The sequence below is a fragment of the Mustela putorius genome, unplaced genomic scaffold, assembly GCF_011764305.1.
Source record: "Mustela putorius furo isolate JIRA1106 unplaced genomic scaffold, ASM1176430v1.1 tig00003867_pilon_pilon_pilon, whole genome shotgun sequence".
NCBI classification, from domain to species: domain Eukaryota; kingdom Metazoa; phylum Chordata; class Mammalia; order Carnivora; family Mustelidae; genus Mustela; species Mustela putorius.
This window is the reverse complement of record NW_025422019.1, coordinates 20,480,623-20,495,523: the sequence shown is the minus strand read 5'-3', so window position 1 is coordinate 20,495,523 and position 14,901 is coordinate 20,480,623. Positions and strand designations below refer to the sequence as shown.

General features: G+C 37.8%; 1 protein-coding gene across 1 annotated transcript in view; it reads left to right on the top strand.

Annotated features, from left to right (window-relative positions):
• The window catches only part of NXPH2 (neurexophilin 2), a 114,641-nt gene extending 104,414 nt beyond the window's left edge, over positions 1-10,227 (top strand). Inside the window, exon 2 of the mRNA XM_004778363.3 lies at positions 7,895-10,227. Coding sequence (XP_004778420.1) covers positions 7,895-8,638 — 744 coding nt within the window. The 3' untranslated portion in view covers positions 8,639-10,227. The remainder of the gene's footprint in view (positions 1-7,894) is intronic.
• Positions 10,228-14,901: the final 4,674 nt, after the last annotated feature.

Sequence of the window (14,901 nt, the reverse complement as noted above, 5' to 3'; positions counted from 1 at the left end):
TGATTCACTTGCTACCCTCAGGACCTCCTTCTCTCCCAAGTTCAACTCCAACCCTCCCTGCCTCTACTCTTACCATTGAAAAAACAGTCATGACTGGCCCAGGATGATGGGATCATAAGTGATGATGCCAGATTACCAACCCAGTGCTCTGACCCCAACTCCTTCCAGCAAATCAAAGCACTGCTATTTCCATGCCTCATTCTTCCCTGCCGTAGTGTTTAACATATTCTGATCGAATTCCTTGTGTCTGCTTCTTTCATTCATTCCATCACTCTTGGGACAGTTTTTCTGTTGGGCAAATTCAGCTGCTGGAGGATATGCCGACAGATTCTTTTCGACAATGGACGGACTTGTTTGGGACTTTCCATTTTGTCTCCCAGTCCAGTCATTTGTAAATGCAATGTGTCCAGTCACATTCATCTGGCTGCAGGTATAGGCAAAAGCCAGTGAGGCAATTAATTTACTCCTCCAAAAGTAAAATAATTTTTGTGGAAACATTTCTAAGCTGTTTCAGGCTTCCTCCTTTCTTAAGAAAGGTATGTTAATGTCATCCAGTCTGGCCTTGCTAAGTCAGGAGAACTATATATAGAAGCAGCGAGCTTCAAGTGCTAAGCTTCAGTTACTTAAGAAATTCAAGCCTTTCCTACTCCCCTGGTGTCATGTCAGTGAAGAGTTAGTGGGAACAAAATAAATGTGTCAGCTGTAACTGTTAAACACTGGACCGGGACAGCAGGGCTGGTGGAGAGATCTCTTCTGCTGGCATTTCTTCAAATGAAAACACCATCTGCTCAAAGTGCTGTAAGATAGAACTACCTGGACAGATAGTGGCATGGTATAGATTGAATGGAATTTGAACCCCAGAAGCTCAAAGCTTTAAATGCCCTTCACTTCCTTTCTGTTATGCACTGTGTGTAAAGAAATCTCCTCTCCTCAGCCCTATAGCGTCAGCTACAGAGAAAAAGCAAAGCTGTCACAATGATAGACGTAGAGAAAAGGGTTATCTCATAATTATGCCAAAGGTCTCACTATCCCCAGATCCCAAGTGAGAGCACATAGCATTCATGATCCTTTAGCACCCAGAGTACTATGAATATAGAATGCTCTTTTGTGAGGCTTTCTTTCATTAGCTCCATGCCCCCTTGATAAACAGGCACCCAAGAGAGCCTCATCTCAGAGTTGATAAGACTCACTCGGGGTGTCTAGAGACAAGTATGGTGGGCCGGCTCCAAACTTGAGAGAAGGGACAGTTGACCCTGTTATAGTCAGCATCTAATTCTATGAAAGATATTGATAGAATAAGCTCTTCTGACTGAGCTCTCAGTTACTGAAATGGACCCAAGTTTTTAAGAAATTAATATTAAATAAAAACAAAATAACTAATCACGAGGACAGGCAAATGTATAGCATGCAGTATTGCCGAAATACTTTATAAGGAGCATATGACTTCCTAAACAACTCTGAGGTTATTTTAGATAATTCAGTGATTCAATAGTTATAAACTGAAAGGCTTGAGAATACCTGGTTTAAAAAATAACAATAATCCTAAACCAAGTGCCACTGAATTAGATGTGAATTAAACTAAGCTTATGATAACAAAAATGAACACGTTTTATGAAAATTCTGAAAGGAAAACTTTGAAAAAAGGAACTTTTCTCCCAGAATAGAAAGAATAACTTCGACAGTAATAAAGTATGTTGCTAACATGTGCCCCTGAGATAAAGTGATGAAAATGGCACTTCCTCCCCCACCTATAACCCCAGTGTAATCATGGAACAAAAATCAGACAAACTCAAATTGAAGAACATCCTACAAAATGCCTAACCGGTACTCTTCAAAACATACCATTTCATCAAAAACAAGAAAAAACTGGGGTGCCTGGGTGGCTCAGTCAGTTGTGTCCGACTCTTGGTTTCGGCTTAAGTCCTGATCTCAGGGTCATGGGATGTGGCCCTGTGTCAGGCTACATGCTCGGTCTGGAGTTGCTTGAGGTTCTTTGTCCCTCCCTTCCCCCTGCTAGCTCTCAAATAAATAAATAAATAAATCTTTAAAAAAAAAAAAAAAAAAAAGGAAAGACTAAGAAGCTGTCACAGCCAAGACAAACCTAAGGATTCATGATGGCCATAACGCGGGGTTCTAGATGGGATCCTCGAGTAGATGAAGGACACTAAGGAAAAACAAAGGAAATCCGAGTCAACTATAGACTTCATTTCGTAATCATGTGTCAGTGTTGTTCATTAGTTGTTACAAGCACATAACGTAAGATGTTAGCAGTACAGGCAGTGGGATGCCAGGTATATGGTAACTCTCTGTATGACAAAATTTTTCTATAAAACTAAAATTACTATAAAATAAATCATTTATTGAAAAGTATATGACAGATATCGTTTTTAAAAGGATCTTCTGATATAGTATTTGCAGATATAGTATTTGCAGATATTTGATATAGTATTTCCTCTGCAAATACAAAAGGATCTTCTGATATAGTATTTGCAGATATAGTATTTGCAGATATTTGATATAGTATTTCCTCTGCAAATACTTTTTTAGTTTATAAATTATTTCCATAATTCGTGACAGTTCTCACATCTGCTACTATAAAATCCATTGCAGCTTCTTTGTCTCTTGGGAAAAAATGCATTTAATTATCAGCGAAATTCAACTCCTGCTTGTTATGATGAATGATTTGAACCTGCCAGCTTCCCCCCCTAAAAACAAAGAACTGAGATGAAATACAGTCTTCTTTCTCTACTCCCTCCCTTCCACCTGCTTCATTTAATTGATGAAGGTTTGAGCTTTTATTAATCTTTCTGAGCTCCTCTGTAAGATGCAGAAAAAGCTAATATGATATCATTGTATCTCGCTAATGTGTGTGCTTTGTGAAATTGATACACCCTGCCAAGACATAAATTACTTAAACTTTGATAAATGTGTGGAAATCAGGGAATGTTCAAACAGATAAAGCACAGCAATTCCTTTTTTTCTCCCTTTTTGAAACTCCATTTTGGGTTTGCTTGCGCTTAAATGTTTTTGCATTATTATTGTGATACGATGGGACCAAAGGAAGCAGTGATAGCCATAGAAAGCCACAGCAAATAGAAAAGTAAGCAAAAGGATACAACCATGTGTTTTGCAGATAACATCTAACAACATTGACTTGGACAGAGTGTTAGCCAACAGATTCAGAACCACCTCCAGACTCTCCCAGCATGTCCTTTCGCTGACTCAATCGGTAGGTTGGAATCAAAGATCCACAAACAGGTTCTGTTGGCAAAGAGGGCTCACCTGTGCCTATGATCTGGCTGTGACTCAGATGCCAGTGAGAGTGGAAACATGAGGAAATGATTGATGTTCTGGGGTTGAGAAAGGTGTTTTCTACTCAGTCACTAATTTATTATATGGCACCGAACAAGTTGCTTGATTAACCATTAATCAGCTTCCTGAAGGCCCAAGAATTCATACAACCCTTTGAAGACAGTTCTTGAATAGGAAACATGGTACTATCCATTGGACCGTGCAAGAGCCATCAGTCATTGAATGCCTTTTGCCAGAAATTGGGCTCGGTAATTTCCATCCATTTTTAAAATTTGGTCCTTACAATCAATCAGCAAGAGAGAGATAGGTGAGGAAATGGGCTCACATCAAACACTCAAGTAAGGGGTGTGAGGTCATCAGGCACCGGATGCCTGTGCCTTTTCCACCGTTCTGCTTCCATACTGGGAGTGTATGAATGAGTGTGGGGCAGGGTTATAGTTCATCCAACCCCTAGTCACCCTTGTTTAGATCTTTGATGTTAAGCATGAGCCTTGGAGACTTAGATCATACAACCTATCTTTGCAGACCTGGTTTAGAAGGGGGTACCCTCTTAACAAAATATTCCTGGGGGAATGCTGAACATGTTATACCAAAGGGACAGTAAGTTGGGAGAGGAGGTACAGTTGTCAGCTTTGTAGGACAATTAGCAATATATTTACCCATTTAATTACACTGTTCTCATTATTTGATAACTTTTTGAGATTTGGATTTAAATTTGGAAATCAGTATTTTTGATAACTGTCATGTATTTTGAAGTAAAAAACGGCTGCCTGGGCAGCTCACTTGGTTAAGTGTCTGACTTTGGTTCAGGTCATGATCTCAGGGTCCTGGGATGGAGCCCAGCATTGAGCTTCTTGCTCAATGGTGAGCCTGCTTGTTCTTCTGCCTCCTCCCCTACTTATACTCTTTGTCTCTCTCTCTTAAATAAATAAATGAAATCTTTAAAAAAAATTAAGTAATAAAGAGATGAAGTTATACACAGCTTTTCTCAACTTGTTTAACGTTGTTGTCAAAGTAAAGTGATGGTCTAGGGCAAAGCAAAAAAAATAAAATATATGTATATCTACTTTTTATATAAAAATGTCTTTTATCTAAAATACTGTTAGTATTTTCCCAAGAGCAGGGACCAATTACAGGCCTGTGCTATTAGTTAAATTTTATTATGTTTTTGTATAAGCCTACCTTAAAATCATGAGCTCCTTGAATGGGTTTGAATCTGTAGAGTATTGTGTTAGAATATACTTTTTAAAAGTCAAATTACATTTTAAATTCTTATATGAAAAATATTTTCTGAAGGGTTGAAGAGCCTTTCTAAAACCAAATAATTGCATATAAGTTATCTGTTTGATAAACTTAGTTTTTGTTTTTGTTTTTGTTTTTACACTTTAATTTCTTAGGGTTAGTCACATATGTTTGGGTCAATTTGTATAACATAAATTACTAAAAAGAAAGTTTTCATATTTTTTTGACACTCAGTAAATGAATTTTTAGTATTATTATTCTTGTTTTTCTTATTACCATTGAATAATCTCAGAACCAGCACAGCAGAAGTCCTAGAGGTAAGAGGATTTCTTAACATCTGTCTCATAATGGCATCTATGATGAGTAAAAGGCCAATACCAGTCAACTTGCAAACTTACTTGTCATTGAATGAGGTTTTCATCATTCATGTTTATAAGTTTTCAATAATGGAAAAGTAAGGAGAAAATCAGGTTAAGCAGTAAGTGAGAAAAAATGATCCAGGTAGAAAATTCAGGAAAATGTATAATGTAAAACAAACATTTTGAGGGAGCTAAAAAACGATCATGTTGCCCCTGGGAGCAAAGAATGTGCTCATACTTATGAGCAAAAAAAATATTTTTGAATGGAAAAATCAGCCTTAGTCCTGCTAATAAAACATTGATTGACAGCATGGTATATAAAGATAAGATCTGAGTTTAAAAAAAGAAAAAAATTTAGAAGGGGAAAATGTTGGAAAAGATTTACTCTATCAAAGAGAGGAAGGAAGGCAGGAGTGAGAAAAGAAGTTTGTAAATTGTACCAAGTCTGGGAGTAGAGATCAGGAAGTAAAGCTCTTACAGACAAGATTCTCAGTAAGTGAAATGTATGTCTTGGTCTATCAGCATGGACTAAGCAAAGCACATCTCATGAAATACTGGAAATGGATGAAAAACAGATAGTAGACTCTGGGCAACAAGAATCACAACCACAGAAAAGAGAAACTGGACCTTGATCAGGAAGGGGTTTCTTACCTGCCCATGTGTCCTTGGACGTCTTGCTGGGGAGAGGGTGGCATGTCAGTTGGACCAGGCTTCTTCAGTCAGCTCTCAGGGAACTTAAGTCATAACTGAAGCCTCCACTGAACCCCATGGGCAAGTACCAGAGGATTTGAATGAGATTTACACATCGTAGTAAGAGTATTCAGAATAGGGGGTACCTGGGTGGCTCAGTTGGTTAAGCCTCTGTCTTCGGTTTAGGTCATAATCCCAGGGTCCTGGGATTGAGCCCCACCTCATCGGGGAGTCTGCTTCTTCTTCTCCTTCTATCCTCCCCCTCCTCTACTCCTGCTCTCTCTCTCTCTCTCTCAAATAAATAAAAAAGGGACGTGGGTGGCTCAGTTTCAAGTGTCTTCCTTCAGCTCAGGTCATGATTCCAAGGTCTAGGGATCAAGTTCCTCATCAGACTCCCTGCTCTGTGGGAGGCCTGCTTTTCCCTCTCCCACTCCCCCTGCTTGTGTTCCTTCTCTCACTGTATCTCTGTGTCAAAATAAATAAAATCTTGAAAAAAAATAAAAAATAAAAATGTAAAAAAATATATATATATTCAAAATCAGAAATCTAGTCTCACTGTCAGAGATACCCAGAATATTTTGAGCCAGAAATCCAGAGTAAGGATTCTTCTTTTCCTGGTGAATATACTCACCTTTCAACATCAGCAGAGGAAAGAAGTATCAACTCAGGATACATAAACCTCTAAGAAGGTTGCACAGATTTAGGTTCTCCAAATAGTAAGACTGTGCATTGTTTCAGTTTGCCCTTCTGCCAAACCTTAGTAATTTAAGGGAAAAGAATTTTTAAAAATACTAGACATGAAGAAGAAAAGCCATCAGGAAATTAATCAGAGGCAAATATATTACGCACCCTACCCCACCTCCTCACCCAAAGTACACAAAAAGAAAAAACCCATGCATTGAAGTCCTGCTTTCAGACTCTAACGTGATCTTAGGGGGTTGGGGTATAGCTGAAAATACTTTTCACAAAACTCTATTAGAACTTAAACTTCTAAGCTCTCATGAATCTATAGAAGATAACCTCATGTTATTATTAAGTTCTACCATATGGTGGAGTACAATATTTATAATCCAAGCTGTGTCTTCTTCTCCTTTTTTTTTCCTCAAAAATTGGATTGAAAGCAATAATTTCTGTAATAATCTTTTACTAGGTGCTTTGCCAAGTTTGAAAGGGTTGGGGAAACAGTTCATAAATACAGCTTCACTTCTCTCTCATCCTTTTCATCATGCTGACAGTTTTCTGGAGAATCATTACCAGAGTGGTTTGTGCCATTAGAGATAAGAGGCTATCTGTGTTTCCACTAGAAACCTCTATTTTCCGGACTTTATAACTCATCCATAAATATTCACTCCAGGCAACAGTTTCATATATTATGACTCCATCCCTCAAAATCAATATTGGCTTAACTAATTGATTTTTAGAAATTATGGGGACTCTTGCACTACAAAAAGAATAAGAAGAAACATCAGATCCAGATAAAGTACTATGTTTCAGTGGGTGTGATCTGAACCACATTCTATGGAATCCATAAAACTAATTTGCATTCTTTCTTAGCAATCCTTTCAGGGTATAGAATTCAATTATAATAAAATTTATTGGATAATCTATGGTCTGTTATTAATTCAAAATAGACATTTCTAATTTGTTTCTGTTTTTGTTAGGACCACAAAATTTGAAATTTTTTTTCAACTCAAACTTTTGTAGAACTTTCTCTTACTATTCATACTCCTTTTTTTTTTTATTACAGAGGTTGAGATGGAATTATATCAAAAGCTATGAAATTATTTGACATAAGCCTTTGCATGTAATAATATCCTTAATATTTCCAAGTATACTTAAAAGACTTAAGTATACTTAAAAAAAAGACTTAAGTATACTTAAAAGACTTAAAAGAATACAATATTTTGCATTCAGATGGCTTCAACCAGCATTGGCTTCTACCTGAAAGAGAAGACCACACAAATGGAATGTTTTTATGAAATGAGATGCCAAAATATATTACTTCCTCCAATCTCAAAAGATAGTATTATAAATATGAGGAAGCAGGGATGAAAACCACATTAACCCATTAAAATGAAATACTTTCTTCCTAATTTGAATTTTGTGCTCACAATTTTACATTGCTTGAATAGATGCTCATCTTGTTAACGCTGTTGAGCCCAGCTCTGTGAGTGAAATGCTATTTGTCAAGAATTGAAATAATACTGCAAGCACTTCCCCTTTGCTTTGGCTTTAGTGTGTGTGCTCAAAGCCTAACCTCAAGTTTATTTCTCTTTCTTCTTTTCAAACAGCTATTCTGTGACAGTGAGAAGGCAGTGCATGCCACAGAGGGGCTGGACTGGGAAGACAAAGATGCTCCCGGGACCTTGGTTGGAAACGTGGTGCACTCAAGGATCATCAATCCTCTGCGCCTGTTTGTTAAACAGTCTCCTGTCCCAAAGCCTGGACACTTGGCATATGCGGACAGCATGGAAAACTTTTGGGATTGGCTGGCCAATGTCACGGAGGTTCAGGAGCCACTGGCAAGAACTAAACGGAGGCCAATAGTAAAGACAGGAAAATTTAAGAAGATGTTTGGGTGGGGCGACTTCCACTCCAACATTAAAACTGTTAAACTCAATCTCCTCATCACAGGAAAAATTGTTGACCATGGAAATGGAACCTTCAGTGTTTATTTCCGACATAATTCCACAGGCCTAGGCAATGTTTCAGTGAGTTTGGTACCCCCCTCCAAAGTGGTGGAATTTGAAGTTTCCCCGCAGTCTACCTTGGAGACCAAGGAATCCAAATCTTTCAATTGTCGCATTGAATATGAAAAAACAGACCGGGCGAAGAAGACTGCCCTGTGCAACTTTGACCCATCGAAGATCTGCTACCAGGAGCAGACTCAGAGCCATGTGTCTTGGTTGTGTTCCAAACCCTTCAAGGTCATTTGCATTTACATTGCCTTTTACAGTGTTGATTATAAACTTGTGCAAAAAGTCTGTCCTGACTACAATTACCATAGTGAGACTCCATATTTATCTTCTGGCTGAATCTTTCCAACAGTGATATAAATGAGGGGTGAATACATATTTCATTAGAATGACCAAGAACCAAGGCCAACTCTTCGTGGTAAAGGATCCCTTTTGTTTCTGGCAGTGAACCTTAGTTCCCTATTAGGCTTTCAAATTAAAAAAAAGAAAAAGAAACATCTTTAAATGTGACATGTGTTTGTTTCACTCGTACCTTAATCTGAAAAGTCAAACTGTGTATGAAGCCATCGCTTTCATGTAGGATGGCTAAGTCCTAGAAATATTGTTGTTTCTCTAAAATCAACATCAATGGTAGAAACATGTAACGAAAAAGAACCGAATTATGCATGTGATACACATTGCTCTTGAAATGAGCCTGCCTTTGAAATTTGTTTTGGAAGGTTACCTTAAAATTAGCAGATTCAGTAAAGTAACTGAAAAGATAGCATTTGATAGATGAATCACATTTCTGACATTGAATTCTTTTTTTATCTCTGTCCTTCCCCCACATCAGTGCTGTTATTGATATGAGAGATGAAGGGGTAAAATTTGTTTCAAAACCCATGTGTGAGGTTACAGTGCCACAGTGGAACTAAACACATGATTATCTGAGCTAGGCTGGGATGAGACTTAAACACTTAGTCCTGGGTTGGCCACCATCTTTAGGATTCTCATCTGAGTAGTAATAGTGTGAGTTTATATACACACATAGAACAACTCCGAAACTGAGAGAAAGCGATTTTGTTCTCTAGGCAAGAACAGAGAAAATAATTGGAAGTGGATTGACAAAATTCCAGGATTATGGATTCATTATTTCTAGCCTCCCAGATTAAGTCCTCTTTGCATTTCATTAATTATTTGAGTGGGGATCAAACACTACCTGGAGATAAAGAGTATATTGAAACATGACTGATTATTATTAAGTGTCAACAACCTGACTCACCAGGCTTTTGAAATCACTTCCAAATTAAAGCGGCTTCACCGTTGGAGTCATTGCCATCTTCTCTGGGGGGGAGCGGGGCGGGGGTGTGGACAGGTGTCCTGCAACATAGATGTGAATGATCTTTGCATCAGCACAGAAAGAGGGTCTGGCTGGCCAGCAATAAGGTTTCTAGAACTCTTAAGACTCATGGAAAGGTTACTCTTTTTACAGTAGGTGTTCACTTTTGCCCCCTTATCTGTAAAATACCAGTTGAAGTAAAACATTAAACTTAAAGAAGACAAGTCTAACCAACAAAAATGCTCTTTCTACATTGTTTGAAGAGCCAACAGCTCTGTTCTCTATTTTGCATCTCCATTCCTTTCTGTTTACTGGTGATCTCTGTACAGTGTTTGATTTTGTCTTTTGTAAAAAAAAAAAAAATGTACTAGGCTTAGTGTGTGGTAGTACAGGCTTGAAATTTTTGCTCTGAGTTCATCAGGTGCTTTCGTAATTTTGTGGTTGGTGTGAAATATTTTGAGGCATCCTTTTATTTTCATCTATAGACAGGATTAAAATACTATTTATTGTAAAATACGTGGGAACCATATATGTATATATACTTAGAATTTTCTGTGTACAGAGAAAGTATGTGTACACATTTCTATGTAAATAAAAAGAATTTGCTAAATCTGTCACATAACTTCAGGGTTTTTTTCTTTTAAGACTATTCTTGGTTTTGTTCTCACAAGGGTTTTGTGTGTGTGTGTGTGTGTGCGTGTGCGCATGCGCGCAGATCCCCAAGTGAGCCTTATGATTTTCCTTATGTATATATTAAACAAAGCACCTTGACTATGAAGACATTAATGTAGAATAAAAGGATAATTCATATAAAGCACTTGGCATGTAGCCTGAAACCTGATGAGACCTCTACGAGTGTGAGGTTCTATTATGATTGATATTAATTATTATTATCACTATTATTATTATTACAACATGAAATATGGTTAAGAACTCTCTGATGTTCAAATGTTGAGTAATATAAACATATCTATGCAAAGGGTAAAAATGGAGATCGGTTTACACAGTTCTTAGATTTTAGCAGGGTTTGTGGAATTAAAAAAAAAAAAAAAAAGGAAAGAAAGTTTCCCTAGGCATATTTTTTTTAATTGGAGTAGAACATATGCCACATACATTTTTAAGTCATAATTTCATTTCAAAGACTACATAATTGCCAGTAATGGTACTTGGCACAATATAAATCAGATCCCATTTAAACATGCAAATGCATACATTTCTACAAAACCATTTTTGCCTTTGAATATTACAGTTGAGGGAAAGGACATTCATGTAAGCTAACTTTACACACAATTACAAATTCTTCAAAAGTTAAAGAATAGACACTTTTAAAAACGAAAACATAATCATTGTACACCTGAAACTACTATAATGTTATATGTCAATTATAATTCAATAAACATGTTTTAAGTTAAAAAAAAAAAAAAACTTAGCAGAAATTTAATCTTCAGGGAGATGTTAGGCGTCTTTCCAGGGGCTCTGCAGGCTTGCTGCTTACTAGAAAGCAAATTAGTTTGAAGACCTTTTCCCCCTCAGCATGACCAATCTTTTTACTCATCACACTGAATCAGGAAAGAAACCATATTTCCAAGACTAAGAACAATGTAATCACATCAGCCACAGACTCTGTAAGCTCTGTGGAAGGGCAATGAGAGAAAGAGCCTATGGACAGCATCCAGCAAAGCCGCAATCAGTAAAAAGGGAACAATTTCCTTCCTACTGCTGGGTACTTGGAATTTCAGTGCATTCTCATGATTACAATAACAGCAACAAAGGGTATAGTTCTCTGATATGACCGCCCATAAGAGCACCTGATGCATATTGCATTATAGTCTTTCATCTTTATTCTGCAACACCTTTCTACTTTACTTTATATGACTTGGATGCTACATGCTACAATTTAGGCATGAGTGCTACATTTTAAACATTCCACAATCTGGCTAATTCTGTCTTCGCTCAAGACGTGGTTCTGCCAGGTTGGAGGGGCAGCCCCAGCTCTGAGAGCCCTGCCTTTCAGAGTGTGGTGGACAGATCAGCAGTGTTACCTCTAAGTTTGTTAGAAATACAGAATCCCACGTCCTACCCCCAGACGCACTGAATTAGGTGTTTTCCTTTTTAACAAGATCCCCATGTGGCCCGTATACACATTTAACGACTAAGAGAACTATTTACCTAGGAAGCCCGATTTAGTGAATGTGCTACAGGGATCATATACTTTTTATAGGAAATCTACATTTTGTTAACCTTTAATTTTTTTTTTAATTTAAGTACAGTTGCCACACAGTGCTACATTAGTTTCAGATGTACAACATAGTGACTCAACTTCTCTATACATTATGTTATGCTCACTATGACTGTAGCTACCATCTGTCATCATACAATGTTATTACGGTATCATTGACTAGAGGAATCTACATCTTAATAAGCATCCTAGGTTATGCTGGTTCAAGTAAGCTTCTGAAAATACTTTCCAAAACAAAAAAATAAATAAATAAAGGAACAGGCCCTTTTAATAACAAAAATTAAAATAATAGGTTGATAATCAAATAAAAAGTGATAGCCTAATATTAAGATATAGAAGAGTAGTAGAACTTCAAAGAGAGTGCAACCTATCTTCTAGTTCAGCTCCCTCATTGGACAGACAAGGAGACCAAGGTACCATCATAGAAAAGAATATGCCCAGTAGCAAGCGGCAGACCCAACTGAATGCATGCCACCTGATTCCTAATCTCAGGCTTTGTGTTACATAAGAAAAGTAAATTGGGACAGATTTTCAAGACGAAACAAAAATAACTGCAGTCGGGGTGCCTGGGTGGCTCAGTGGGTTAAAGCCTCTGCCTTTGGCTCAGGTCATGATCCCAGGGTCCTGGGAGCCCAGCATCGGGCTCTCTGCTCAGCAGGGAGCCTGCTTCCCTTCCTCTCTCTCTGCCTGCCTCTCTGCTTACTTGTGATCTCTGTCTGTCAAATAAATAAATAAAATCTTAAAAAAAAAACAAAAACAAAAACTGTAGTGGTTGTATAACAAGACATGATGCAGAAGGCAAACTAAACATGAAATGCTCTCCCTCCAAAACCTTCGAGGTTATAATTTCCCTAGGAACATAAAATTTTTAAAAACTAACCACTATAGAAAAATAAAATCAAGATAGAGTCATTATATCCAAAGATAAGAGCCCTGGGATATATTAGAGGTATGACTGGCTAAGAATTAACAGCGGTAAAACACCACATTTGGCAGAATTTTCCAGTGATTATAACACCTGAAAATATATTTTCATAGAACTAGGTAAATTGTGTGAAATACTTTAATTGCCTGGAGGTCCAATTTTACCTTACAAAGAATCTTAAATTAATTGGTCTATAAAATAGAGAATGAAGTCATGCATTTTTACTTGCAGTAAAGCTATAGTTAACCCCAGCTTAATTAATCAAAACTTTCAGTGAATGGAAATGTAATGCGTTCGATTGTCAGAGACAAATCGAGGGAAACAAAGTTTCACTGGAGATGTTTTTCTTCACAAAAATATTATAGAAGATAAAGGGTCATTTCATATTTGCTTTCATCTCCTACTCCATACTGTGAGGTCTGGAATCCTAGGCATGTAACCTCTTCCACTTCATTTTTAATCTTCCCCTTTCTTCATCCAGCTCAGCTCCTTCATAAATAGGATGTAATCTATTCTCAAAAAGAATGAATCAACTCCTTTGTGTACCCCACAGCTCAAAGTGTCTGGAATGGAGTGGTTACTTGATCAATATCTGTCATTTGATTTTTTAACAAATTTCAAGCACAATCCAAGGATTTGTCTAGACCCACTCTACCGACATAACCCAAGAGTTATCATGCACCATTTCCAACATGAACACATTGCTCCAGCCCACTGAATGCTAGCTCCCAGAACCACAGAAACATAAAAGCTAGAAACAATTTTAGAAATCATCTGGAATAAGTTTTGTTTCTTAGATAAAGAAATGGAGGCCTGATGAAGTTTAACAACATGGGTGTTATTGTCCTTCCTGCCTGGGCAAATGCATTCATTCTCTTTTATTCTTCCCAATCATTGATGCTACCCGCGTCTGTTACAGAGACTGTCAGCTGTCCACCAGAATGGACCTTCTTCCTTCTCCCATTGCACTAGAAGATCAATATGTGGCTGGCCAACTAGATTGCATGACCCTGCTTCTCCTGCAGTGAGCTACGGTTAATGAAATACGGGAGGAAGGGAAGAAGGAATGTGTTCATTCCAGGAGTAGACTCAAATAAAAGTGCACTCGGGCATCTCTGCGTTCTCTGCCCCTTGGCTGTCTCAGAGAGATGACCTGAGGGTGCTGAGATACTGGACAATGAAGGAGGCAAAGCACCTGCCAGTCTGAGTGCCTTTCCGACCACAGAGCAGAGCCACCCTGCCCACAGAAAGCCCACCCTTGAGGGCTACATAAGAAATAAACCAACATAAGGGTGCCTAGGTGGCTCAGCCGGTTAAGTGTCTGTCTTAGGCTCAAGGCATGATCCCAGGGCCCTGGCATCCGGCCCTGTGTCAGCTCCCTGCTCAGTGGGGAACCTGCTTCTTCCTCTCCCTCTGCCCCTCTCTCCCTCTTGTGTGCTCACTCGCTCTCTCTCTCACACGTTCTCTCTCTCTCTAATAAATAAATAAATAAAATATTCAAAGAAAAAAAAAGAAAGAAACCAATATATCCCTCTTGAAGTAACTGAATTCTTAGTGATAACTGAACGATTAATGATTTACTACCGCTTGACCTAACGAATACAAATGTTGCATAAAATCTTCTCTGTGGATTTGAGCCCACTCTGATCTCCGTCTGTTTAAATTGTGTCTTTAGTCTATTCTAGGCATTGCAGTAATAATTCCATACATACATTTTTAGAGTGTCTTATTATTTATACTTCTTCATGTGTCCTAGAAAGAAAATGTTTCTGAGAAAGCCAGAGATTACATTTTATACTTAATTTGAATGTCCCACAATGCCCAGATAAAGCCATTGCCTTTTAAATGGTATACACACGTTAAGTTGCATTCGAAGATAACATAGGAAGTTATTTACTTGAAAAATTGGTTTTAAGAATGACCCATATAAAATAGTGATGGAAAAGTCTTAAAAGAGAATGAAACAACAATTTAAGAGTCATGCTAATTCTATTTCACCTACCAAGACACGGAAGAAGTCTATCGGTATTCTTTTCTATTTTATTTTTTTGTTAGTAATCCACTTACATGAATTTATAATTCCCAATCTACTGACACAGTAGACAGAGCAGGATCTCTCT